This window comes from Chionomys nivalis, chromosome 11 (genome assembly GCF_950005125.1).
Source record: "Chionomys nivalis chromosome 11, mChiNiv1.1, whole genome shotgun sequence".
Classification (NCBI taxonomy): Eukaryota; Metazoa; Chordata; class Mammalia; order Rodentia; family Cricetidae; genus Chionomys; species Chionomys nivalis.
In genome coordinates this window covers 47284122-47310219 of record NC_080096.1, presented here as the reverse complement: position 1 = coordinate 47310219, position 26098 = coordinate 47284122, and the positions used below count along the sequence as shown (strand labels likewise).

General features: G+C 38.2%; 1 protein-coding gene across 4 annotated transcripts in view; it reads left to right on the top strand.

Moving 5' to 3' along the window:
* The window catches only part of Efcab7 (EF-hand calcium binding domain 7), a 70257-nt gene that overhangs the window by 12033 nt on the left and 32126 nt on the right, over positions 1-26098 (top strand). For 3 of the 4 annotated variants that reach the window (XM_057783453.1, XM_057783454.1, XM_057783456.1), the window contains 4 exons: positions 5193-5334; positions 13569-13678; positions 16507-16664; positions 18504-18637. In XM_057783453.1, the coding sequence (XP_057639436.1) occupies positions 5193-5334; positions 13569-13678; positions 16507-16664; positions 18504-18637 (544 nt within the window). The remainder of the gene's footprint in view (positions 1-5192; positions 5335-13568; positions 13679-16506; positions 16665-18503; positions 18638-26098) is intronic. The other variant, XM_057783455.1, reaches the window with a different exon arrangement.

Sequence of the window (26098 nt, the reverse complement as noted above, 5' to 3'; positions counted from 1 at the left end):
CTTTAGGTCAGTCCAACAAATAATTTCTAATCAAGTAATGTGTGTCAATTATTTTGCTTGGTGTAAAATATGGACCTTGAATTGAAGAAATCTCCATTTGATTATTATCCGTCATATGCCAAGGTAGCATAGCATTGTATTTCATTGTCATAATACATATTTATTGATTGAATACTCTGTTAAAAGAGTTTTCTTGGAACTGATCAAAGAGCTCAGAATAACACACCTGAAAGTAAATTCTAGCTATTCCCCTAGTGATTGTGTAAATGGGGGCAGGTTTAACAACCTCTCTTTTGAGTCTGATTTTCTTTAACTATAAATTGGGAATAATTTTATTTAATGTATTTTAAAGGATCTAAATTCTTTGTTTGTGTTTGTTTGTTTGTTTTTTGTTTTTCAAGACAGAGTTTCTCTGTAGTCTTGGCTGTCCTGGAACTTACTCTGTAGAACAGGTTGGCTTCAAACTCACAGAAATCTGTTTGCCTCTGCTTCCCAAGTGTTGGGATTGAAGGCGTGTGCCCCCATTGCCTGGCCTAAATCGATTTCAAAGCATTTAGCATAGTATTAGGGACATAGTCACTTAAATTTTTTAAAAAAGTATTACAGACCTAAGACAGGACTGCAGTTCTTTATATGGAAATGAAACGAAAGTCTAGTCTAAGAGCAGTTATTTTGGAATTGGATTGTGAATGGAGATGGGAGAAGACTTACCTGAGAGGCTGATAGCATTATCCGTGTGCGTAGTGATGCTAGCTTGGCCTAGGTAGTTATTGAGAATACTAGGAATGGGAGGATTCTAATAGACAGTTCCAGGATTAGTCTGCAGGCCTTAGTGGTTATAAAAGAAAAAAGAGTCTGTTTACATTTTCCTTCTAAACATCAAGAAGGAATGTTGGTGATGATTGAAAATTAGATTTAAAAAATACTAAGAATTTAATTATTAAAAGAAGTTGACACACTGTCAACTTTAAAACGTTGTTTACACTTATTCCTTATGTGTATGTGCACGTGCAGCAGAGTGCATGTGGAGGGCAGAGGGCAGCTTGTGCTCTTGTGAGCTGGTTCTCTCCTTCCTGTTTGTGGATCCCAGGGACTGAACTTAGGGAAAGTACCTCTGCCTGCTGACCCATCTTTGTCAACTTTTTAATCCCTCATTTTTAATATAAATATTAATTTCTTTCAGAAAAGTTGGCCTTGCATTTCTTAACCTTCTTTGTTTATTATCTGGTATTTCTTAGATGAAGTGACCCAAAATTACTGTTATTTTGACTTTTGAGAGAAGACTATCCGAGGCTGTATAGAGATTTACAGTGTAATCAAGGATAATCTTGAAGTTTTGATCCTTCTGTTCCCACCCTTATCCAAGCACTGAACACATTGCTAAGTGAGATGGTGCTTTAGTCTGAGGCTTTCTGTCACTCAGCAGGGGTCAGCTCTTTCTGTTGGCATTTTACTTAGAAGCAGTTTTATTTTTGTAGATGTTAAATACATTTGTGAAATTTTAGGACCATTCTAGTATTTGGTTGTGAAAATACAAGATAAATTACTAATAAGACAGCTAAATTAATCTTCTTCAAGTACTTTAAGACAGTTGGTACCTCAGTTTATGTGGGACAGAGAAGAGTGGGATCGCACAGAAAGCGAGAGGCTTCAGAAATGTGAATTTGTTGCCATGGGGCAAGTATAAGCCAGAGTCTGTCTCCCTGCCCTCTCTCCCTTCTTCCCTTCTTCCTTCCTTCTATGCTTTTGGTCACTTTCTAAGAAGACATGGTCTTGCTGTCTTTGTCCAGGCTGTACTCGAGCTCACAGTCTCGGGCAGTCGTTTATTTCAGCCTCCTAGAGTAGCTGAACTGGAGGCACCATGCTTAGCAGCCAGGTTTTAAATCATATATCCACACATTTATGAAAGACTTGAGTTACAGGAGGAAAATAGGAATGTGCCAGTAACTGTACATATATGACTTCCTATTGCTCATACTTCAACACTCTATTTACTATTCTCTTTTTAATTTTGGATTCTATCTAGTTATGTTCAGTAATATTCAAGAAATGTCAAGAATTTTCCCTTGAGAGAGGAATAGCTTTAACTTCCTTGCTATAAACCAGTCACTACTGAAATTAGAGTAAGCTCCAGAGATGTAACCTGCCTGTATTTAATTGGGACTTGCCTAAATATATGTCATTTAAACATGTTTTAGATATGTATATGACACATACCATACAGCAATATATAGTATACATACATGTATCATACAATATCAAGCTGTATGTATTCACAACATGTTATATACACATAAACCATGTACATGTGAAGCATACCATATATCATACACAAGTTTCTCTACAAAACAGTACAAGTGCATAATACAATTATGCATATAAATATATAATACAAATTGATAATGACTCAGTCTTAATGTTTGTTAAAGCACTAGTTATGTTTCCTTTCAAAATGTTAATCAATTGATCCATCAACTAAAAGATAATCCATATCAGTTTTCCTTCATACCTCATCTACTTAACCTTTTTTTTTTAAGAATTCTTTAGTGACAAAAAATTAAGAGCGCGTTTCAACAACGAAAGTGAATAGCTTCCTGAAAGGGCATGACACCGACTCTCGGTAGAGTGCTGGAGAGGACAACCTCCCGTGCTGTCATGTGGCAGGTCTGCTTGCCGTAGAATTATATGTAAGGACAAGTGTTTACCAGAGCGACCCAGGAAAGATGAACTTCACTAATCCATTTGTGATCACTATTTTCTACTTTAAAATTGTAGGTTGTGTCTTTAGTATTTTCTTATTTCTTATGAATGGGATAAGTAAGCCATGTGTCACCAGTGAAAGAAGTCCTTTGCACTTATAGGAATGTTCTCGAATTGGTAGAATCTAGCACCACCTCATGCCCGCTCTAAGAATTACAAGCTGTTTTATTTGTCAAAAAATGTATTACACATGGAATTTCCTCCTCTGTTATTCTAAACTCATTTTAAAACTCAGTGTACATTCATTTTCTCATAAACTCAAACTGTCAGCCGTATCTGTATTCTATTTAGATTTACTTATTTGAACAATTCAGACAATTTCTCAGTATTTTTTTACTTTTAATTTATAGCATGTTGGTTTTGATTCGTTCTTAGGATGTTAGTCTGAACTCAAGATTCCCCTCCCCCCAAAAAAAAGCAAAAACAAAAAACCTTTGTGATTGAAAGTCTTGTTTTAAATAAAATTTCAAGTTGAATAAACACTGTATGTTTAATAAGTTTTGTGAATCTAAAGAGACCCACTGTTTCTTTATAAGCAGTGCTGCTCGAGGTTTCCTAGTGATGTTATTCACGGTTCTTCTTTCAGGGTCAGTCATGTGGCACTTGCCCTATCTTTGTGTAGGGATTCCCTGCTTTGCCAGGCCTGTTAGCCTCAGTGTAATATTACAGTATGGAGTTTGGCAGTCTTCCATAGAAACTTACAAATTCTTTTTCTTTTATAGCATTTTTTCCAGAACTGGAACATGGGAAAGATATCTAATAAAAATGTTAACCTTCTCAGCTAGATTTTTAAAGCCATTTCCTATCAACCGTTGGCACTGCCCCCAGAAGAACTGCCATGAACAACTTCTCTTTAGTTTCCCAAATGTCACAAATCACATTAACTACTAATATTCTAAACAAAGTACATTTAAGGAAAACAAGTTCCTTTAGGGCGGTAAGAAGGCTCAATGGGTAGAATCTTGACAACTTGAGTTCAATCCCCAGATCCCAGTGGAAGGAGGGAACCAACTTTAAAAATATGGACAGCTGCTGCATTTAAGCTAAACACTTAAGTTTGTTCAACCCTTAAGAGTATAAATAATTCAGAATGATAATGCTCCATCATTGTGTCATTTACTGTATATGTTTATGTTATATATTATATTATTGATTTATAATATAAACATGAAACTTCATTTAAAGCTCACTTTAGAAAATCGTGGTAGTTTTTTATTGGTGTGTTTTATTTTTGAGCAAGGGTCTCACTGTAGCCCTGGCTGACCTGGAACCCTGAGTATGCCAAAGTGGCCACAAACTTGCAGACATTCTCCTATTTCTGCCTCCCAAGTGCTGGGATTATAAGCAAATTCGCTATGTCCAGTATTCATGGCAGACATTAAATGCAAAGTAGATCAGAACTCAGAATACACCTGGTAGATGGGAGAGGAAGACTTCTGAAGTCTTTGAGAACTGTGACATCAGGCCTGCCGTGTTGTTTTCCAACCTTTGCTTCTCTACCAAAATGGATGTCCTAGATTGCCTTTAGACCCTCTCTATCTTTACAGTGAGCTGACGTCTCTGATGGAAAGTTGCAAGACCTGAAATTCTCCCAAGCCCTCCAAATTGTAAACAGTAACCTGATTCCACAAGTACATCACCCTACACCTGCCCTCATGCTATGGCTGCACCCCAGCTTGCGGCATGTGCTGCATACTTAGGTGCTGTGGGACAATGGCTTTACCCTGTATAGATTTGTTCTCGTGCGTGTTTAATAAAATGTGCTGATCGGCCAGTAGCCAGGCAGGAAGTAGAGGCAGGGCAATGAGAACAGGAGAATTCTGGGAAGAGGAAAGGGTCAGTCCACAGTCATCACAGAGAAAGCCGGACACAGAGCAAGCAAAATGAGAATGCCTCTCTGATGAAAAAGGCACCAAGCCATGTGGCTAATACAGACAAGAATTATGGGGTAATATAAGTTATTAGAGTTAATAAGAAGCTCGAGCTAATAGGCCAACTAGTTTATAATTCATGTAAGACTCTGTGTATTTCTTTGGGATGAACGACTGTGGGACCAGGCAGGACAGAAACCTCTGTCAACCCTTAGGCTATGTGTAAAAACGTGCTTAAGAAATGGTGACTCTCCTGTTTAGATTTGGGTCATTCCAAAGATGTCATGTCATGTATAAACAGCTATTCCAAAACCTGAAGGAACAAAGCAAAATTTAAAACATTTCTGGTTCTCAAGATTTTAGAAAAATACATGCAATGTATATTTGACAGTTATGATTGATTTATTTTATGTCTGCATTTTCTTTCCTATGTTTGTACACTCCTGGAGGGCAATAGGTATATCTGACGTTTCTTTAGGATTGTCTCTCATTTTCTCATCATTACTATGCATGCTGAAACATTTAATAAATATTGTTTGAAAATGTTTCCCTTCATTTCAGGACTGGCAGTATGTGCAGTCAAAAGGCTGTTTCTTTTTAGAAGAAGATGGTGAAGTCGTTAGTCATCAGTACAAGATGCACATAGCTCAAAGATCGGTGCTTTATCTAACAATTAAGCCATTGAATCTGAGTCAAGGTGAAGGCAAGTTTAAATTATTTATTTATGTTTGTATGTATGTGTTTTTGTTTATTCATTCATTCATTCATTTGAGGCATGGTATCACTGTGTACCTCTGACTATTCTGAAACTCACTACATAGACCAGACTGACCTTGAACTCACAGAGATCTATCTGGGAGTAAAGACTGAGGCTGCTTTACTTATCTATTTTTATTTTTAAAATACCAATTTATATTCTCTGAAAGTACTTTATATTTCCTAGTCCTAGTTAAGAAAATAATCTGCCCAAGAAATGTATGGTTTTATTTAGTTTTAAATTTTTTCATTGTGCTCGGGAGGCAGAGGCAGGTGAATCTCTGTGAATTCGAGACCAGCCTGGTCTACAAGAGCTAGTTCCAGGACAGGCTCCAAAACCACAGAGAAACCCTGTCTCAAAAAACAAAAAAAAAAAATTTTTTTTTCATTGTGTTTATTCTTCATATATGATGTTTAGTTAGATAAGTACATTTTAATGCAAATATACTATACATTGAATAAATCCCCCCCAATCCTCCTGGTCTTCCCATTTTTCCCTAGTCCCTTTTGTTAACTTAAGCAATTTGACTTCTACTTGTATGTCATATATACATACAGGATCTTATGTCTATATAAAATCTAGGCACCTGTGTTGGCAAGATGGCTCAGCATGTAAAGACACTTGGCACACAAGCCTGATATATTTAATCTTTGGAACCCATGTAAAGGTGGAAATCGAGAAATGACTCCATAGACTTGCCTGTGACCTCCACACATGCACTATGCGATATGACCTCCTCCACAACTTTTTCTTTCTCCCTCATGCATACACACTAACAATATATTTTTATTAAAACCTTGGAACTACAATTGAGAGAAAACAAATGATAATTCATTTATGATTATCTCCATTATATTTATCTTCCTTCAGATAACAGAACTTGACTATTCTTTACACTTAAAAATAGTTTCCATCTGGGCCAGGCGGTTGTGGCACACACCTTTAATCCCAGCACTTGGAAGGCAGAGGCAGGTGAATCCCTGTGAATTCGAGGCCAGCCTGGTCTACAAGAGCTAGTTCCAGGACAGCTAGGACTGTTACACAGGGAAACCCTGTCTCGAAAAACAAAACAACAAGAACAAAAAGTTTCTATCTGGATGTCTGCATGTATGATTATACCACACTTTCTTATCTGTTCATCTGTCATTGAACACTTACATAGTGCTGCTTATAGATATTTATGCACAAATATCGGTATAATATGTTGGAGTCCTTTGGATAAACTGTCAGCTGGGTCACATGGTAGATTTAGTCTGAAATTTTCAAGAAATCAATTTCCATATTGATTTCCATGGTGTCTGGCCTGGTTGACATCTCTCACCAGCACTTTAGAAGGGTTTCGTTTTGTTTACATCCTGTTGGAAATACTTTTTTGCTCAGGAGCATTTTGGCTGTTTTATGCTTCCGTAAGAGTTTTAAGATTGTGTTTTCTGTTTCTATAAGGAATGTCATTGGGCATCTGGAGGGCATTGCCTTGAGTCTCTGATTTTGATACAATACCCATTTTTACAACATTAAGTCTTACAGTCAGTAACCATGAGAGGTCTCTTTCTCTTTCAATGTCATCTTAAGTTTCTTTTGTTTTAAAGTTATAAAGATGTTTTTATTTATTTGCAAGTTTTTTAAAATAATAAAGCTTATTAAAAAATAAATTTTTCATTGTAAAAGTTTTTTGCCACCTTGGTTAGGTGTGTTTTAAGGGTTTGTTGTTGTTTTGAGGCATTGTGAATTGGTTGTTTTCATGGTTTGTTATTGTCATAGAAGATGGCTACCAGGTTTTGTATGTTAATTTTATGCACTGCCACTTTGCTGATACTGTTAGTCTTTAGGGTATCTTATGTATAATATTTTATCTAGAACAAGCATTCTTTTATTTTTTAATTTTAAACTTTGTTATTTAAAAATACTTTAATGAAACACATTTCTCAGCCTGAAGACTATACAACTCTGTAAATCTCTATACAGTTAGAATAGCCATTCATTTCTTCCTCAGTCCTAACATTTAGCCTTTCCTTTTTCATTTTCTGCATGTTGTATTCCATCTACATGTAAATTTGCCTGTATCTATATAATTGTATGTAGATATATACAGATATTATTGCCTAGATGCTACATGTGAGAGAGATATGCAGGTTTTTTTCTTTCTGAGATTGTGTGACCTTACTTAATAGTATGCATTCTAAGTTCATTCATTTCCCTGCAAGTTTTGTGATTACATTTTTCTTTAGAGAGAATAGTTATTCATACACACACATACAACACACACACACTAAGTTTTCATGACCCATTTATCTTTTGATGGACATATAGGTTGATTCCAGTTCTTCACATAGTTAGTAAAGCAATAAATGTGGAGGTACAAATATCTCCATGGTAGAGTAAAATAACAAGTTATGTGGTGGTTTTATTTTTAATTTTTGGAGAAATATCCAAACTATTTTTCAGAATGCCTGCATTAGTTTGCATCTGAAAGTATTCCTTTCTTGCTCCAAACTCACAATATTGGTGATAGGCATTCTGACTGGAGTAAGGTAGTATGTCACAGAAGGTTTAATTTGCATCTCCCTGATGCCTGGCGATGTTGAACATTTACACGTAGTTATGGAGCTGGAGAGATGGCTCAGCAGTTAAGAGTACTGACTGCTCTTCCAGAGGACTTAGGTTCAATTCCCAGCACCCACATGGCAGCTGACAACTATCTGTAACTCCAGTTTCAGGGGATCAGACACCCTCACAGACATATATGCAGGCCAAACACTAAATGCACATAAAATAAAAATAAATACAAATAGTTATTCACCATTTCTGTTTCTTTTAAAAATATTAAATTTGTTTGCCTGTTTATTGGTAGTTTTGTTTCATTGGCATTTGATTTCTGCAATTGCTTATGAATCCTGGATATTGTCTTACATGTAGCTGGTTATGACTTTTCTCCCATTCTGAAGGCTGTGTGTTCATTTGCTGTACAGAAACTTTATATTTTGATGTAGTCCTGTCTTGTTGATACTGGGTTAGTTCTTGTTCTATTGGTGTTCTATTTCAAAAAGTTCTTTTGTCTTCCTCAATGTCTTGAAGGGTATCCCCTATGTTTTCTTCTAGAAGTTTCAGTGTTTCATGTTTTTAATCAAGGTCCTTGATCCAATTTGAATTGATTTTTGTACACAGTGAAAAATAAGAGTCTAACTTTATTCTGCAGGTGGGAGATCAGTTTTGACAGCACATTGTCAAAGAGGCTATCTTTTCTCCAATGTATATTTTTTCTTCTTTTATCAAAAATAAAATGGACATAGGTTTGTTGTTTTGTTTCTAGGTCCTCTATTTTATTCCACTGATCTGTTTTTATACCAGTCCCAGGCTGTCTGTGTGACTATAGTTCTGTAACACAGTTTGAGGTCAGGTTTTGCAATAACTGCGTCAGGGTTCTCACTCTTTACTCTTCCTTTGGCTATTCATGGTTCTTTATGATTTATATGAACTTTTGTGTTGCTTTTTCAAAACATGTGAAGTTTTGATAGGTGTTAAATTAAATCTATAACTTAATTTTGTTAGTGTGGTCCTTTTCACAATAGTAATTCTGCTAGTGCAGGAGTATGTAGTGTCTTTGCATCATCTACTGTCTTTTTTGATTTCCCTTTTCAATATCTTGAAGTTTTCATGGTAGAGATCTTTCTCTTCTTTGGTTAGATATATTCATAAATATACTTAATTCTTCTGAGTTGTTTTAAATAGAATATTTTTTCCGATTTATTTCTCTGTAAGTACATAATTGATTTAATTTTGTAATCTGCAGTTTTACTGTTAAGTGTTTATTAGGTCCAAGAGCTTTCTGGTGGATTCAGTAGGGTCTTTAAGTAAAGAATCATGCTACCTGCAAATATGGATAGTAGGAAATAGAAATAAGCACTTTAATTTTTTTCCTATTTATATCTCACATATTTCTTTCTCTTATTGCTTTAGCTATGACTTCAAGCATTATGTTGAACAACAGTGAAGAAAATGGCAGTTATATTTCAAAAAAGCATTACTTTAGACAGTTACTGTGTTATCATTATGCAAAGCAAATAAAAATAAAGTGTCTTTTCTTAGAAACAAAAGATGCTATTTGGTTCTTCATGACATAGACTCAACTTTTCATTTGTTTTTTTCCCTTTCTCTTTTTTTTCTTTCTTTTTTTGAAACAGGGTCCTGCTCTGTAGCCCTGGCTGTCCTAGAACTCACTATGTAGAGCAGGGTGGCTTCAAACTCACAGAGATTTGTCTGCCTCTGCCTCCCAAGTGCTGGGATTAAAGGTCTGTGCCACCATGCCAGGCCTTTTATTTGTTAATTAATCATAGCTTTTTTCATTTATAATTTTCCATTTAAAATTAGTATGTCTAACAGAAATTCTATAGAAGCACAAATTGGGATATGAAACTGCAAGTATTTTTAGTATCTTCAATGTCCATGTCTATACCAAAGGAGGTATTTATTAATAATCTTTTCATTCACAATAATATTTGTGAAATATTAAAATTGTGTAAAATTCATTCGTATGTACTGTTTGAAATGGTCATTTTTGAGAATTGAAACCTTGATCTCATGCATGATAGCCAAGTTATCTGCTACAAGCTATAACCCCAGCTATTTTGTCATTTTAATCAATAAGAATTGTCTTTAGTGATCCCCTTGGATTTTTTTTTTAAAAATATTTATTTATTATGTATACAATGTTCTGTCTATGTATATGCCTGAAGGCCAGAAGAGGGCACCAGACCTCATTACAGATGGTTGTGAGCCACCATGTGGTTGCTGGGAATTGAACTCAGGACCTTTGGAAGAGCAGGCAATGCTCTTAACCTCTGAGCCATCTCTCCAGCCCCCCCTTGGATATTTTTTAATGATTGTTCTAAATCATGCATCACCTCTGTTTATAAACAAACATATTCTTTCATGAAGATTCTCTCATACCCCTAAAATAGATAATTTAGAAGTTTTGTTTTAGATATTACAGGATAGCTACAATTTTTTGAGTTGATTAAATCCCCCCACCTCATTTTGTTTTGGTTTGGTATTTGGTTTTGAGGTAGAATCTCACTATTTATCCCAGGGTGACCTCAAGCTTATGATCTTCCTACCTTAGCCCTCAAGGAGTAGACCAGCACTACACCCTGCTCAGCAAGAAAATTTTTATTTATTTATGCCCACATGAATTTTTGTCTGCCATGTGTGTCAGATACCTGGAGAGGCCAGAGGGCATTGGGTCGGTGTGAGCTGTCGTGTGTATCTGGGAAAAGAATTGGGGTCCTCTGCATGAGCAGCAAGTGCTCTTAACTGCTGAGGCAGCCCAGGAGTTTGTATGTTTAAATAACAATGACAACATCAGTTAAAGAGTGACTTAAGATAGCCATGTGAGTTCAGTGTCAGTTCTCTATTCTCATGAAGAGATCTCCTTCATTAATTAATTCATCAAATATTTATTTAGGTTCTTATATATTAAACCTCAATTTAGATGTTCAGGATATATTAAGTACATAAAAGACCAAAGCATCTACTCTTCAGGACTTAAATTTTAGTGAAAGAAACAATAAAGGAATAAATAGTAAAGGAACTGGCTGGCATAGTGGTACACACTCATAATCTCAGCACTGGGGAGACTGAGGCAGGAGGATGAGTTCCAGGTCATCCTGGGATACATATTGAGACTTTATCTTTAAAAAAAAAAAAAGACAGGGATTGTGGCAGTACATGCCTATAATCCCAATACTCAGGAGGCTGAAACTAGAGAGCCCCAAGTTCAAAGCCAGTCTAGTCTACAATACGGACACCAAGGCTTCAGTATGAGTCAGTCACTGGCTCTCTCTCCCAATGTACACACACATGACAAATAAAAGAGGAAAACTGAAGAGAAAATGAAAAGTATAGAAAGACTGGTTTTGAGAAACGGAGACTGCCATTAAAATGGAGCCATTTTAGTATAAGATTCAAAAATGACCAAAGACAATCAACAAATAATGTTTTAGTTTTTTAAAAGATTTTTATTTATTTATTATATATGCAGTGTTCTGTCTGCATGTATTCCTGCAGGCCAGAAGAGGGCACCAGATCTCATTATAGATAGTTGTGAGCCACCATGTGGTTGCTGGGAATTGAACTCAGGACCTGTGGAAGAGCAGCCAGTGCGCTTAACCTCTGAGCCATCTCTCCAGCCCCCAAATAATGTTTTATAAAGTATGTCAGTTACCAGCTGCTACAAATCAAAATGCCCAAAATTTCAGTGACTTAAAACAATTAAGGATTTGTTGATTCATGAGACCTTTTAGTGTGAACCTGGCATGGCTTTTCTGTGCAGGGTTCACTCACACTTTTGCAGTGACAGGTTAGCTAATGGCCGGATTTACAGTGCTGGCTGCGGTCTCCTATATGTGTGGTTCCATCTAGGACAGCTTGACTGCCCCAGAGGATCTTTCATCTTCCAATAAGCCAGCATACATTGCGTTGGTGGTATAGTGGTGAGCATAGCTGCCTTCCAATAAGCCAGCAGGTACTTTCTTATATTGTGACTGGAATCTGAGGAGGAAAAACAAAAAAAAAAAAAAAAAAAAAAAAAAAACAAAACAAAAAAAAAAAAAACAAAAAAAGTACAGGAACATTTCCAGAGTGGTGGTCTCAGAACGGACAAAATGTTAACTTCTGTTCCATTTTGTTATTCATAAGTCACAAAGTCCAAATCAATAAGACTGCAAGAGAAACTTCATCTCTTGATGACGAATCTGCCTAATTGCATCATAAAGGTCTATGAATGCAGAGAGGGCAGCTGTTTTGTGACGCTCTCTCACAGGAGGCAAGTGAGAAAGCGTTATTGCTATAGGAGGGTAAATGAAGAGCAGTGGAGGTGCAGAGCATTCCAGAGAACTTGCCAAGTAAGGGACTTTGGTGTAGAATGTGATGGCGCAGAACAGGAGCTGTGGGGCTAGAGAAATGGCCTCTTGCAGAGGACCAGGACTCAGTACCCAGCATCCAAATGGTAGATCACAACAATCTGTAAATTCAGTTTCAAGAGATCCAAAACCCTCCTCTGGCCTCTAAAGGCTCCTTCACACATGTGGTACATATAAACTCATGCAAGGAGACATACATACACAGAGAATAAATCAGTCTTGGACTGGAAGCTAGTCTGTCTGGAATGAGTAAGCAAGGAGAAATTGGTAGGGAATGAATGAAGAGCAAAGGAACAAGAGTATAAACTGTAAGAGATATCTCCTATAATGAAAACTTCTTTTACTAAGAGAAAAGAAGTTTGGGGAGGAAAGGTTTTCTTTTTTGTTATTATTTTTTGAGCAGTTTGAATATGTATCTGAGTTTTACTATTTATTCTGTTATTATGGTCAATGTACTGTTAGACATTTACTATCTGGGGTTCTCAGAGAGTCTTGGATATGTGCCTTTCTTGCTTTTGGAAAATCCTCTCACTTTATTCTTCTACCTTTTTTCTTTCCTAACATACCGCCTCCTGTGCTCTAACACAGAAAGGCCAGGGCTTTCAGTATCCCATCCAACCTGGGAAAGTGCCTTTCAGTCTCCTTAGTTATGACATGGCCTCAGTACTGATAACTTCTTGTAGTTCATCTGCTTTTTCTTATTGGCAGAGCAATATACTTTGAGCTTTATCTCAGCAGAGGGTTTTAAGTAGAGACAGTGTGTGACCTGACCCATCTAAGCATGTAGATAACGTGACTGTCTAAGAGTATAGATGGTTTCTCCCTGGGCAGTATCAGTGTTGGATCCCAACTCTTCCTGGAAAGCTCTGCTCTCACTTAGATCTTGACTTGCTTGTCTTGCACCTCAGCTGTTCTTTTTCATTGTTCTTTGTTTGGTTTTAGTTAGGACGAGCACATTGGCAAACAAACCCAGGTCCTCATGCATGCAAGGCAAGTGCATAGGCTCATCTCCTGCCATTGAAACACAGCTTTTTGATGATTTCAAGAAACTTGAGGCCTTTTATAAACTGAGTACAGACATACTGTTTTTCATAAAATTAAATATAGCAGTGGCATATTATAGATATTAAGATATTTGTATGTAAAAATGCGATGTGCGTTTCTTTTTCAAAATCTATTGGGTAAAGAACTTAAAAGAATCTACGGTGATTGGCTGATCTGAGGTGGGTTTTGTTGGTGATGCTGTTGTTGTTGTGTTTCTAGGAAAACGTCCCCCCTGGTTATCTGTTGATACGGCCTTATATATTCTTAAAGAAAGTGAGGATCAAGCAGAACCACAGCTCATGTGTTTTACTGAACTACGAAATAGAGAAGTATACATATTTTTTAATGTTTAAGAATGTAATATGAAGCCACGTTGAGGGAAATAATAGCTTTTCACCAGTATTTTAAACTCAGATGTTCTCTATTCTAATGAAGGTATAGGTGGTACCTAATTATTATACTATTACATATGTTTTATTAACTGTAAAGAACTTTTTCTTATATTCTAAGATTTTTTTTTTTAGGGATTGATGATTGATAGCCTTGCTCCATAACTACGTGCCCTGATGTATCTCATGAAAATATTTTTTGTTGTTACTCTCAATAAAGAGAGTGATGTTATTAGTTTCTTCCTACCCTCCAGATACACGACCTCAGCTACAGCAAAGTTTGTTTCTGATGTCTGTCTTACTTGTACTATGACTGCAGAGCAGGAACTCTCCCAAATTATTATCCTCAGGGTTGACTCAATTGTAGGGTTCAGAAATAGTATGATGGAAAGAAAAATGCTTTTAAATGTTTTTATATGTTGCCTCTGAGGTTGTTCTGGTCCTTTCTAATTATATATCTATGCAGAGGCTAAATTTGTGAGCAGATACATACATGTGCCTATTTATTTTATGAGGACTACAAAATACAATCTACTTCACAGCAGCAGAAATAATACTATTGAAGAACTTATACAATATCATATTTAATCTTTATATTGGCTCAATGACAGACAAATATTTTCCTATGGGATGTTATATAGAAGTCTTTTTTTGGAGGCCTCCTAAGAGACAAGGGTATTACCGGCCAGAACCACATAAAATGGCAGAAGTTACCATTTTTACTAAGCTCTTCTTCATAGCTGACTATGAGGTGAAGTTCAAGATAAAGCAATGTCAGAAACAATAGCTTTTCCCATTTGGTTTTGGATGAAATGACTTTCTTATGAGATTGCATGTGTAAAAACAGTCAGTCATAGCAAGGCTATGTTTAAACTGAGTTTCTGTGGGTGTCTTTATAGGCTTTTGTTTGTCTGTAATATGTCATATTTACAAAGGATTTTTACTAGTAGTTTTAGCTTCACAATTATTTTCCTTAAGAAGAGTTTGGTACCCATGAAGAACTTCCTAGTTGCCATCTGTAGTGGCCCTTCACAGTTATATGTGGGGAATAAAGGAAGTTCATGGGATGACATCCACTGGAAGTAGCAAGATATTTTTGAACTCTACATGTCAGCCTGTATATGGTTAGTCTAAACAAATATTATTTCCAAAGCATGGATTTGGTATATTTATATTAGCCTTCACAGTGATCCTCAGTTACACTGAATTATTTCTTCTTTTCAAATAGAGTTTGGTGATAACCTCAGGGTAATTATAGTCCTTGGATAATCAGGCAGAAAGAATCTAGAACTCAGTGATAACTTATTTTGTTTATGAACCTCCAGGATGACCTAAAATAGGTTTTGGAAAGACTATTTGAGCACAATACCTGATGTAATTTGGGGACTAGTCTGTACTGTAGAACAAGTAACTATACTTAGCTGTCATACATAACGACTGAATATGTACAGTTAGGGTAGTCAAAAGATGGTCCCAGGGTTTTATAAAAAATGTTTAGGCTCCAAAAGCTCCTAGGAGGTATATAGTGGGATACCAGTTGCTTTCCATATTGAATAGGCAAATAAAATGTTTTTATACAAATGTTTTGATATTCACTATAAATATTCAGCATTTGTTAGGAAACAGTTTCAGGCAAACAGGTCTGCTTAGGACTCTACATCTTGTTTTATAGTCCATGTCACCTAGGGATCTAAGCAACCCACCTAAAAGTATTCTGTCAATATATTATATATATATATATATATATATATATATATATATATATATTATATGGAAGATCCACAAAGATCAAATCAATACCCTTCTCTCTCTCACAGAGAGAGAGAGAGAGACAGAGAGACAGAGTCAAACTTACAGAAGCAAAGATGTATGGTATGATTTTTCTGAGATACCAGCACTGAGGTGTCAGAGGCAGGAGGTCTACAAATTTAAGGCCAGACTGGGCTTCATAACGTGTTCAAGGCCAACATGAACTCTACAGTGAGATTGTCTGTAAAAACAAACAAACAAACAAAAAACCCATGAGTTCCTGGCTCAAAAAACAAAACAGAACAACAAACAGCAGAATAGAGAGTAATGTTGTAATATATAATTCAGCTTTCAGACATATGTTTAACTCATGTAAAAGGTAAACTTAAAAGTATATTCAAGCCGGGCAGTGGTGGCGCACGCCTTTAATCCCAGCACTTGGGAGGCAGAGGCAGGCGGATCTCTGTGAGTTCGAGACTAGCCTGGTCTACAAGAGCTAGTTCCAGGACAGGCTCCAAAACCACAGAGAAACCCTGTCTCGAAAAAAAACAAAAAAAAAAAAAAAAAGTATATTCAAGTTTCTTTGGTGCCATCTAAATGTTATTTACAAATCATATGTTCATATTTCATTCACAGTAGTAGGAGATCTTTACTACTTTTTTTTAAGAAGCTTAGTGTTTGCATTTTTTAAAAACATTCTAAAATTACTCTCTGGTTCCTGTTGAAAGCATTTGTGTCACAAACGTTTTTGAAGATCTTTGGGGATGACCTAGATGATATATAGCTTCTTCTCTTTGCTTTTAGGTAGTTTTGAAAACATAAAGGACCATATTGTATTGTCTTGTACTAGGACTACCCCTAAGAAAAAGAATTTAAAATCAGTAAAAGGTTAATAAACTATAACTAAATTGATAAAAGTGATTTAAAATAAGTGATGTCTCAAGTTTCCACTTCAGACGAAAGATTTAAAGTCATTAAGACTTTTCATTGTTCATTTTGTTTAATTCTTCTGGTAAAAGGTGTTTGGATGGACTGGTGAACTAGAACCAGGAATTTATTGGTTAATTCCTTCCACAACTGGCTGTAGACTAAAAAAAGAAGTAAAACCAGTAACAGAAGAAGCCCAGCTTGTATATAGAGATGAAACAGGGGAATTATTTCTTACAAGTGAATTTAGGTAAGTTTTGCCCATTGTCTGTGGACTGCTCCTACCCCCTCTTTCTGTGACCAACTCCCACCCCTAACTTCCTTTGCCCAGCTTTCACCCCCTCTTTGTTTTTTTTTGTTTGTTTGTTTTGTTTTTTTTTTTCGAGACAGGGTTTCTCTGTGGCTTTGGAGCCTGTCCGGAACTAGCTCTTGTAGACCAGGCTGGCCTCGAACTCACAGAGATCCACCTGCCTCTGCCTCCCGAGTGCTGAGATTAAAGGTGTGCACCACCATCGCCCGGCTCACTCCCCTCTTTGTGTGGCCAGCTTATACCCCCATTTTCTGTGGCCAGCTCGCCCCTCTTTCTGCAGTTAGCCCTCACCCCTACCTTTCTGTGGTCTGCTTCCACCCCCATCTTTCTGTCGCTAGCTTTCTGCTTTAACTCAGTATCTTACCACAAAATGCTGGGCAGTGCACTTAAAAACATAAAAGGCACAAAACCCAGTGCCTCATGATTTCACTTATGTGTGGGATCTACAAAGTAAAATTTATAGAAGCAGGATGGTGATTACCAAGGATTGGTGGTGTGAGGAAATTGGGAGAAATATTGTTTAATAAGTAGAAAATTTCCATTAGACAGGAAGAATAAATGCAGTTATCCATTGTGTAATATGGTAACTAGACTATAGCTAATACCAATTTGTTATATTTAATAATAATATATTTGGAATTTGCTACAATAGAAGATCTTAAGTGTTTTCACCATAAACACTAAATATATGAGATAATAGATGTGTTATTTATCTTGACTTACTCATTCCACAATGTGTACATGCACAAAAGCATGCTTTGTATAACAAATATATATTTTAAAATTCTTTAAGTAACCAAGAGTGACACTGTGCTTACAAGTCTAGGATTGTCCTTAGTTCCTAGGTTCTGTGCACCTGGCCAGACTTCATGTACATCTCTACCAGTGTCTTCTCCACCAGACATTGACTTTAATGGTAGATTCTGTGAGTTGCACTCTTGATTTTGATAACTGTCAAAATCAGAAGTCTAAACCTGAGGGTGGTCTTCTATGATCCCAATGAGATTTAACCACAGACAGATAAAAATGTATTTGGATATAATATAGCTCAGAAGCCAAGGACAATGGCACTAGGTTTCGATCCTAATACATGAACTGGCTTTGTGGGAGCTTAGCCTGTTTGGATGCTCACCTTCCTGGACCTAGATAGAAGTGGGAGGACCTTGGTCTTCCTGTAGGGCAGGGAATTTGGACTGCTCTTCAGTATCGAGAGGGAGGGGGAATGGACTGGGGGGAGGAGAAGAGGAGTGGGGATAGGGGGAGGGGAGCGGGGGGAGGGGGCAATATGTGGGAGGAGGGGGAGGGAAATGGGAAACGGGGAGCAGTTGGAAATTTTAATTAAAAAAGAATTAAAAAATGAGAAAAAAAAGAAAAAATTCTTAAATGCCATTAATATTGTTTCCTTTAAAACTTGTTCTCAAAAACTGTCTTTAGGAGCTAGAGAGATTGCTCAGTGGTTAAGAACACTGGATGCTCTTCTACCTGGATTCAATTCCTACCACCCATGTGGTGGTTCACACTCATCTATAATTTCAGTTCCAGGGGGGCCAGTGCCCTCTACTGACTCCTTCAGACACCAGGCATGCACATTGTGCACAGACATACATGCAGGCAAAACACACACACACACACACACACACATATATATATATATTTAATGTGTGTATATGTTTAAATATATATATTTAATGTGTGTATATATTTAAAGATATATATATATATATATATATCTTTAGACTTTTTGTTTTAAAATAATAATTTTCTACTTTTATAATTTAGGTCAACTTTATCAGAGATCTTTGAAGTCATTGACTTGGATGGAAATGGTCTTATTAGCTTTGAGGAGTACAACTTCTTTGAATTGCGGACAAGCGGTGAAAAGTGTGATGAGGACGCGTGGGCTGTCTGTAGAGGTGAGTGCTTGTCAGACTCCTCCATGGAAGAGCATTATAGCGTTTAGGATAGTGGGGAGAAGCCTAAACACGGGGCTGGAGAGGAGGCACGGTGGTTAAGAGGATTTATTGCTCTTGCTGAGGGCTCTGGTTAGGTCCTAGCACCCACACCAGGCATCTATAAGTTCAGTTCCAAGTCTTTCTCTATCCTTTCCTGCCCTTCACAGGCATCTGTGCTCAGATGGTGCATATAAATTTATGCAGACATACACATACCCATAGAGTTTAAAGAAGTAAATCTCTCTTTTCCTTATGTGATAGTTGGCATACTTAATAAACTATGTGAATTACTTAATGATTATTTCTGCTTTGGGGGATTTACACCCTAGACACTCCCACATGTCTCCTTCCCACCTTCATGTCATAACCTTTTCTTCCTACTCCTCCTCTTCTCTGCCTCTTATTTCTCCTCTCCCTTCCTTCACCCTCTGAGTCTAGTTGTTAGTACTGCCTGTGGGAATATTAGCAAATATTGGGTTGATCTTGTGAGGATGAGCATATGCAGTGAGTTCATGCCTCTAAGAGTCACGTATCCAAAGACAGAATTCGTCCTCATCTTCCTGCTCTTATGTTCATTCTGCCCCTTCTTCCACCATGCTCCCCGGGCCTTGGGATAGGGATGGTCCCTGAGTAATCAGCAAGCACTTATGTGCTCTGAGTACTTTACTTAAGTACTTTATTCACTCAGTTATGAGTCTCTAGATTAACTACTGCCTACTGTAGAAAAGGCTTCTCTGATCAGGGTTAAGAATAACACTAATCTGAGCTGGGTGGCACACGCCTTTAATCCCTTCACTCAGGGAGGCAGAGGCAGGCAACTCTCCAGCCTGATCTACAAGAGTGAGTTCTAGGACAGGCTTCAAACCTACACAGAGAAATCCTGTCTCGAAAAACCAAAAAAAAAAAAAAAAGAATAACACTAATCTATCTAATCCATATTCAGGACGCAATTTTGACAGCATGTCCATTTACTAAAACAACAATAGCAGGTTCCTTTCTAGGGTCTTTGGCTTTACCTTTCAAGCAGTTTTTAACAAGTTTATAATAATGGGTTAAATTCCTTCCTGTGGAGCAGGCCACAAATCCACAAAATGCTTGGTTATTCCCATAGCATTCTTTCCACTTTTGCACCAGTGCAATTCTTGCCTGGCATGTTGGTATTGCAGCATTCAGTGGTACTGTGGAGTAAGATCATTGATGATTTTTGTTTCCCTAGTAGCCTGAAGGTACATGCAAGCTAGCCAGCAGGGAGCAATCTTCCAAGTCAGTTCCAAATTGATTTCTTTATGTCCTGCAATGAAAACATATGTGTCTTCAGAAATAGGGTCTACCAGGGTTATGGTAGACAACAAATGGCAACGGTGTCTAAGTTACTTTTCTCTTGCTGTGATAAGGCACCATGACAAAGGCAACTTGTATTTTCTTTCCTGAGACAGGATTTCTTTGTGTAGCTTTGGAGCCTGTCCTAGAACTCGCTCTGTAGAACAGGCTGGCCTCAAACTCACAGAGATCCACCTGCCTCTGCCTCCTGAGTGCTGGGGTTAAAGATGTGCACCACCACCACCCAGCTCCCAAGGCAGCTTATAAAAGAAAACATTTAATTTGTGGTTCATGGTTGCAGAAGGTTTTTAGAGTCCATGACCATCATGGCATCAGGCAGGTAGGCATGGCTCTGTATTAGTAGCTGGGAGTTTACATCTCAATCCACAAGCATGAGGCAGGGGGCAGGAGGTAGGGGGCTGGGGATGGTGTAGGCTTTTGAAACCTCAAAGCCTCAGTGACATATCTCCTCCAACAAAGCCACCTTCCTAATTCTTTCTAAACAGTTCTACCAAGTGGGGACCAAGTATTCAAACATGAGCCTCTGGCAGCCATTCTTATTCAAACTGCCATAAATGTCAATAGCGCATGTTATCTTAGGGGCCTGTAGAGCTTCCCTGGCCAATAACGCACAAGGAGGTGTCTAACACCTGGCACTGAGATTTTCAATTACTAACCCGTGTCTTCTGGGAGAAACATTGTCCAACTGTGCAGGGTACATTTTTTAAACTCCTTTTACAGAAGGGAAACTACTTTCCAGCAAGCACTCGGCATCACTGAGCCACACCCTGGTTCCAAAAAAGAAAACCAAAAGAAAAAAAAACCAAAACCAACAAAGAGTTAATAAATTAGTTTCACTAAAAAAATTAAGAGGTTTCCAGAAGGTTGTTTATACATGTTAAGAATTCTTAGCTGGACACCTTGGCTCACATCTTTAATCCCAGTATTTAGAAGGCAGAGGTAGGAGGATCTCTGTGAGTTTGAGGCCAACCTGGTCAACAGAGTGAGTTCCAGGATAGAAGGGCTACATATAGAGACCTTATAAAACAACAACATAAAACCAAAAACAGAAAAGGAATTCTTTAATATTATTTTTTCTCAGTTAGGGAAGTTCATCCATGCAGATAATAGAAGCTAAGAACACCACAACAGAATATCATTGAGTATGAGGTTGAGTCAGTTAGGAGGCATCTGAGATTAGAGTAGGGTTTGAGTGCTTAAGCCAAAGGCTGAGAAGTCAATGAGAAAGCCTAAAAGCCATAGCCAACTATATAACGCAGAACAGGATGTATGGCAGCCAGCTCATAGTTGGAGAGAGAGGAATTCCCCATCACTGGAGTAGTGATGTTTTGTCTCTTAGGATGGTTGAGTTTGTAGAATAGGTAAGCTAGGCAAGAGTCTGATTAATCTGTTTCTTCAAAAAGCAAGTAGGATAAAAATAAGATACTAATATAAAGGGTTTTCATAATTTATTTTTATAAATATGTTGTTTAATATTAAACTTCTATTAAGTTTGATAATATACACAGTATCCCTCTATCTATAAAATGTAATGATATTATAAATTTAAGATACAGCTTTTCATTTTTTAGTTTATTATCACTACTCCATTCCATAGAAGTGAATCATAATTAAGATTTTTCTTTATTTTCTGCCTTTGTGTGTGTTTGTGTGGTATGTGCAAATCCATGCTTATTCATGCACACAAAAAGGTCAGAGAGAGTTGGTGAGTGTCCTTTTCTATCACTCTTCATTGTATTTCATTGGGACAGAGTCTCTCAATGAGCTTGGAGATAGACTGGAAATTATAAAACCCAACAATCCTCCTGTGGGCTGGCAATCCCTAGCACTGGGGTTACAGGCGTGCACATAGCCACACTCAGATTTTTTTATGTGGGTACTGAGATCCAAATTCTCCATCTTCATGCAAATATTCTTACCCATTAAATCATATTTCTAGCCCCTAATTAAGATTTTATTATGGCAAAAATTATTAGTCAATAAAGTTCTATTTAATAAAATTAATGGGACTGATACTTAACATCAGCTATTTTGAGAGCTCACCATATACCAGGTGCTAATCTAAGGGCATCTATATTATCAGCTTTGTGAGGTAGCCCTGGAACTGCTCTCATTGTACACACTGGGATGTAGAATCAAAGAATCAAAGAGATTAAGAAGCTTTACCAGGGTCAATAAAGCAAGATGGTTGCATAACTAGGCTTCAGACCCAGACAGTAAGGTTCCAGAACCCCAAACTTCATGCTAGCAAGTGTTTCTGAAAATTATTGCATTGAAAATGATTTTGGGGACATATCTGCTTCAGTGGCAGCCACAATGCAGCAGGGTATATGTAATTCTTAGGTTCTGAAATGTTTACCTTTCTCATGATAGTCAATATTTACTAATACCTATTAATGATAAAAAAATACATTAGTTAGCGATAAGATCATCTCAACATGCTTTTTTTGGACTTAAAATATTTTGTCTTTGTTTATTAGTTGATTTGCTTTTTAAAAGCAGTTTTATATCTAGAAAAACTGAGAAGATCTGGAGGCTTCTGGGATCCATATTTTCCATTCCACACCCTGCAAGTTCTGCATATTATTAACAATGTCAGTTAGTGTAGTACATTTATGATAACTTGTCAGTGTATCTTACCACATTATTTACTATTATTAAAGTTCACTTATGTTGTATAGTTTCACGGGTTTTGACAACTGTTTAATCTCACAACTACAGTTATTGCAGTATCATAAAAAATGGTTTCAGTGCCCTAAGACTCCTCTGCACTCCATCTGTTCACCTGTGTATTCATCTCCCAAAACCTTGTGCAATAACTGATCTTTTTACTGTGTGTGATTTTGCCTCTTAAAGAATGTTGTATAGCTGAATTGCATATGTTTTCTTCATGCCTTTTCATGGTTGATAGTTCATTTCTTTTTATTGCTAACTAATAATTCATTGTATGCACATGTCACAGTTGGCATCTTTCTGTTTTGTTACTACTTTCAGTTTGGGACATTTGTGAATACAACTGCTATATACACTTGTGCAAGGTTCTGTACAAACAAGTTTTCAATTATTTACGTTTCAGTTCAGTCAGTATTGAACTGTATGCTGAGACAGTGGTTAGCTTTGGAAGAAGTGCTGTTTTGCGGGTGTTTTACACCAGCCATTATTTTTGCATTCCTGTTGAACCACATATCTCAGCATTTGCTTTCCTATGGGGTTTTAAGCATTCAAATAGGTATATGGTTTGTTGTAATATGGAGCGGCGGGCTTGTGTCCCCGGCACTGTGTTGTAATAAGAGCAGTGGGCTTGCGTCCCCGGCACCCAGCCGCCCGCATGGCTAGCTTATGCCCCGAAATAATTACATGGAAACTGTATTCTTTTAAACACTGCCTGGCCCATTAGTTCCAGCCTCTTATTGGCTAGCTCTTACATATTGATCTAACCCATTTCTAATATTCTGTGTAGTTCCATGAGCTGGCTTACCAGGAAAGATCTTAACCTGCGTCTGTCTGGAATGGGAGAATCATGGCGACTCACTGACTCGGCTTCTTTCTCCCAGCATTCTGTTCTGTTTACTCCACCCACCTAAGGGTTGGCCTATCAAATGGGCCTAGGCAGTTTCTTTATTAATTAACCAATGAAAGCAACAGATTAATACAAGACCCACCTCCATCAATGGTTGGATCTCATTGTTGTTTCAATTTGTAATTCTCTAATATCATTTGATATTTGGCTTCTTTGTGTCTCTCCCCCATCAGTGTAATGTCTTTGGTGTTGTCTCTGTTGGTACCCGACTCTTACTTTTTGAGATGATGTCTTCCTGTGTAGCGAAGCATCACCTTAAACTTCATATGATCTCCAGGCTGACCTTGGGCTTGCCATCTGTCCTCCTGCTTCAGTCTTCTTAGTGCTGGGTACAGGAGTATGTCAACATGCACAGGTTTTCCTGCCTGTTTTTCTTATTTATTTATTTAATGACTGAGTTCTAAGAGATCCATGTGTTTTGAATCTGTATCTTTTTTTCCTCTTTCGTATTTATTCTATGTGTCTTTTATATCATATATTTTGATTGCATCCATTTCCCCATCCCTTCTGCCCTCAGTCCCTGCACCCCCTCCAAAAAAATTAAGAGAAAGGGAAAAGAGAAAACATTAAAAATCTCATCATGGAAACTGCAGTATAGCACAATGAGTCACACAATATACCCCTTTGTCTGTGTATCTTTACTTACAAGTGTTCATTGCAAAGAATCATTGGTTTGAGGTCTCTGGTTTCTACTATACTATTGATGTTGTACCTTCACTGGGCCTCTTCTTGGGTATTCTATGTAGCAAGAATTCTAATTGGTCTTAATGATAAAATCCGAGAGTCAGCTCAGCTATAGGGGTAAATGCTGAAAGATCAGAGAAGCAGAGCAACTGGCCACTAGTTCTTACCTCTACTGAATTCTCAGACCAGATGGGTGATCCCGTCTCTAGGAATCCTCAGATTGAATGCTCAGATCGAATGCACCGAGATCCTGTCTCCACCTCCCTAGTGCTGGGATTAAGAGTGTGAGCCTCCACTGCCCGGCTATTTCTCTTTTAGACTGATTCAGCCCAAGGTGGCTTGAACTTCTGATCTTTCTGCTTTGCCTTCCCAAGTGCTGAGATTAAAGGTGTGTGCCATCACAGCCTTGCCTCTATGGTTAGCTAGTGGCTAGCTCCACCCTCTGCTCTCCAGGCAAGCTTTATTTGTCAAAACCAAACAAATCATCACCATATCCTGTTGTTGTCCTGTGTTGTGGAGATCCTGAAGTTTCAGGACTGTGGGTCAGGTTCCTTTATATGCTCCAGCAGATCAAAGATGGGGTGGATGTTGGGGCGGGTCAAGTCCTAATCCTGATTCTGGACCTGTGCAGATTGGTCTGTCCACCAGTTCTCCCCTGTCCTCACCACCAGGATGAGCTCTCCAGCATTGTCCCAGCGAATTCACCTCTTGTATCAGTGAGTGAGGTGTGGGGCCAGTTCTTCTGCTTTCACACCCTCAAGGTCGGCTTTCCTACACCCACACTATCAGGACCAGCACTACTGTGTTGCTCCTGCACTGTTCAGGAGCCACTCTTCCAGGAGCTGCAGCTGGTGAGAGTCAGGGACAGCTCTCCTGCTCTTAAGATCTCATGGTTAGCTCCTACATCTGTCTTAGGCTTTGATTGGAATGGGAGAGGAGCATCTCTCCTCTGCCCATGCTGCCACATGTCATATGAGTGATGGGGACAGCTCTCCTTTGTTTACAACCTAGGGGCTGGATCACCTTTAACTCCAACTACCAGCTCTGCTGTGCTGTCTAGGCGAGAAGCAGGGCCCGCTTTCCTAAGTGCTGCATCTGGTATGGTAATGGGGAGGGTCAGCTCTCTCTCTTTCTCTCTCTCTCTCTCTCTCTCTCTCTCTCTCTCTCTCTCTCTCTCTCTCTCTCTCTCTCTCTCTCCTGTAAGGATTAATGCGGCGAACTCCCTGACCAGCAGGAAAAGACGATCACCAGACGAGGATTCTTCCCAAATCATGCTTTATTGGAGCCTCTTGGTTGAAGGGAGAGCGGAAGCCAGGGGCCCCGAGCGACAAACGGCAGCTGCTTATATAGGGGGTAAGGGAACGAGTCGTGCCTGGATTGGCCGATGCGCGCCTGCCGATGCTCCTGGCCACGGGATTGGCCCTAAGCACATCATCGTCACTGCACATGCGAGAGGCACGGTTCCACTGCATTGCCTAATATGGAGCTGTCCAGCAAGCGAGGCCAGGGCCAAGCGCCATCTTGTAATGGCGGCCACTCGAATCGGCTCCCAGCAGATTAAAGGATGAAGAGTAAGGGAGACATCTCTCCCCAACCCACACCCTGCATGACAGATGAAGAGTGGGGACAGCTCTCCCACGTTTACAACTTTGGGCCTGGCTCTGTTATGTTACCCTGGTGAGGTGCAGGACCTGCTCTCCCAAGTGTTGTGAATATGTATCTTTTATCAGACAGATATTTTGCAAGTATTTCCTCCCAGTTAATGGCTTATATTTTTATTCTTCACAGAGTATAACTTGTTGATAAATTGTTTTCTT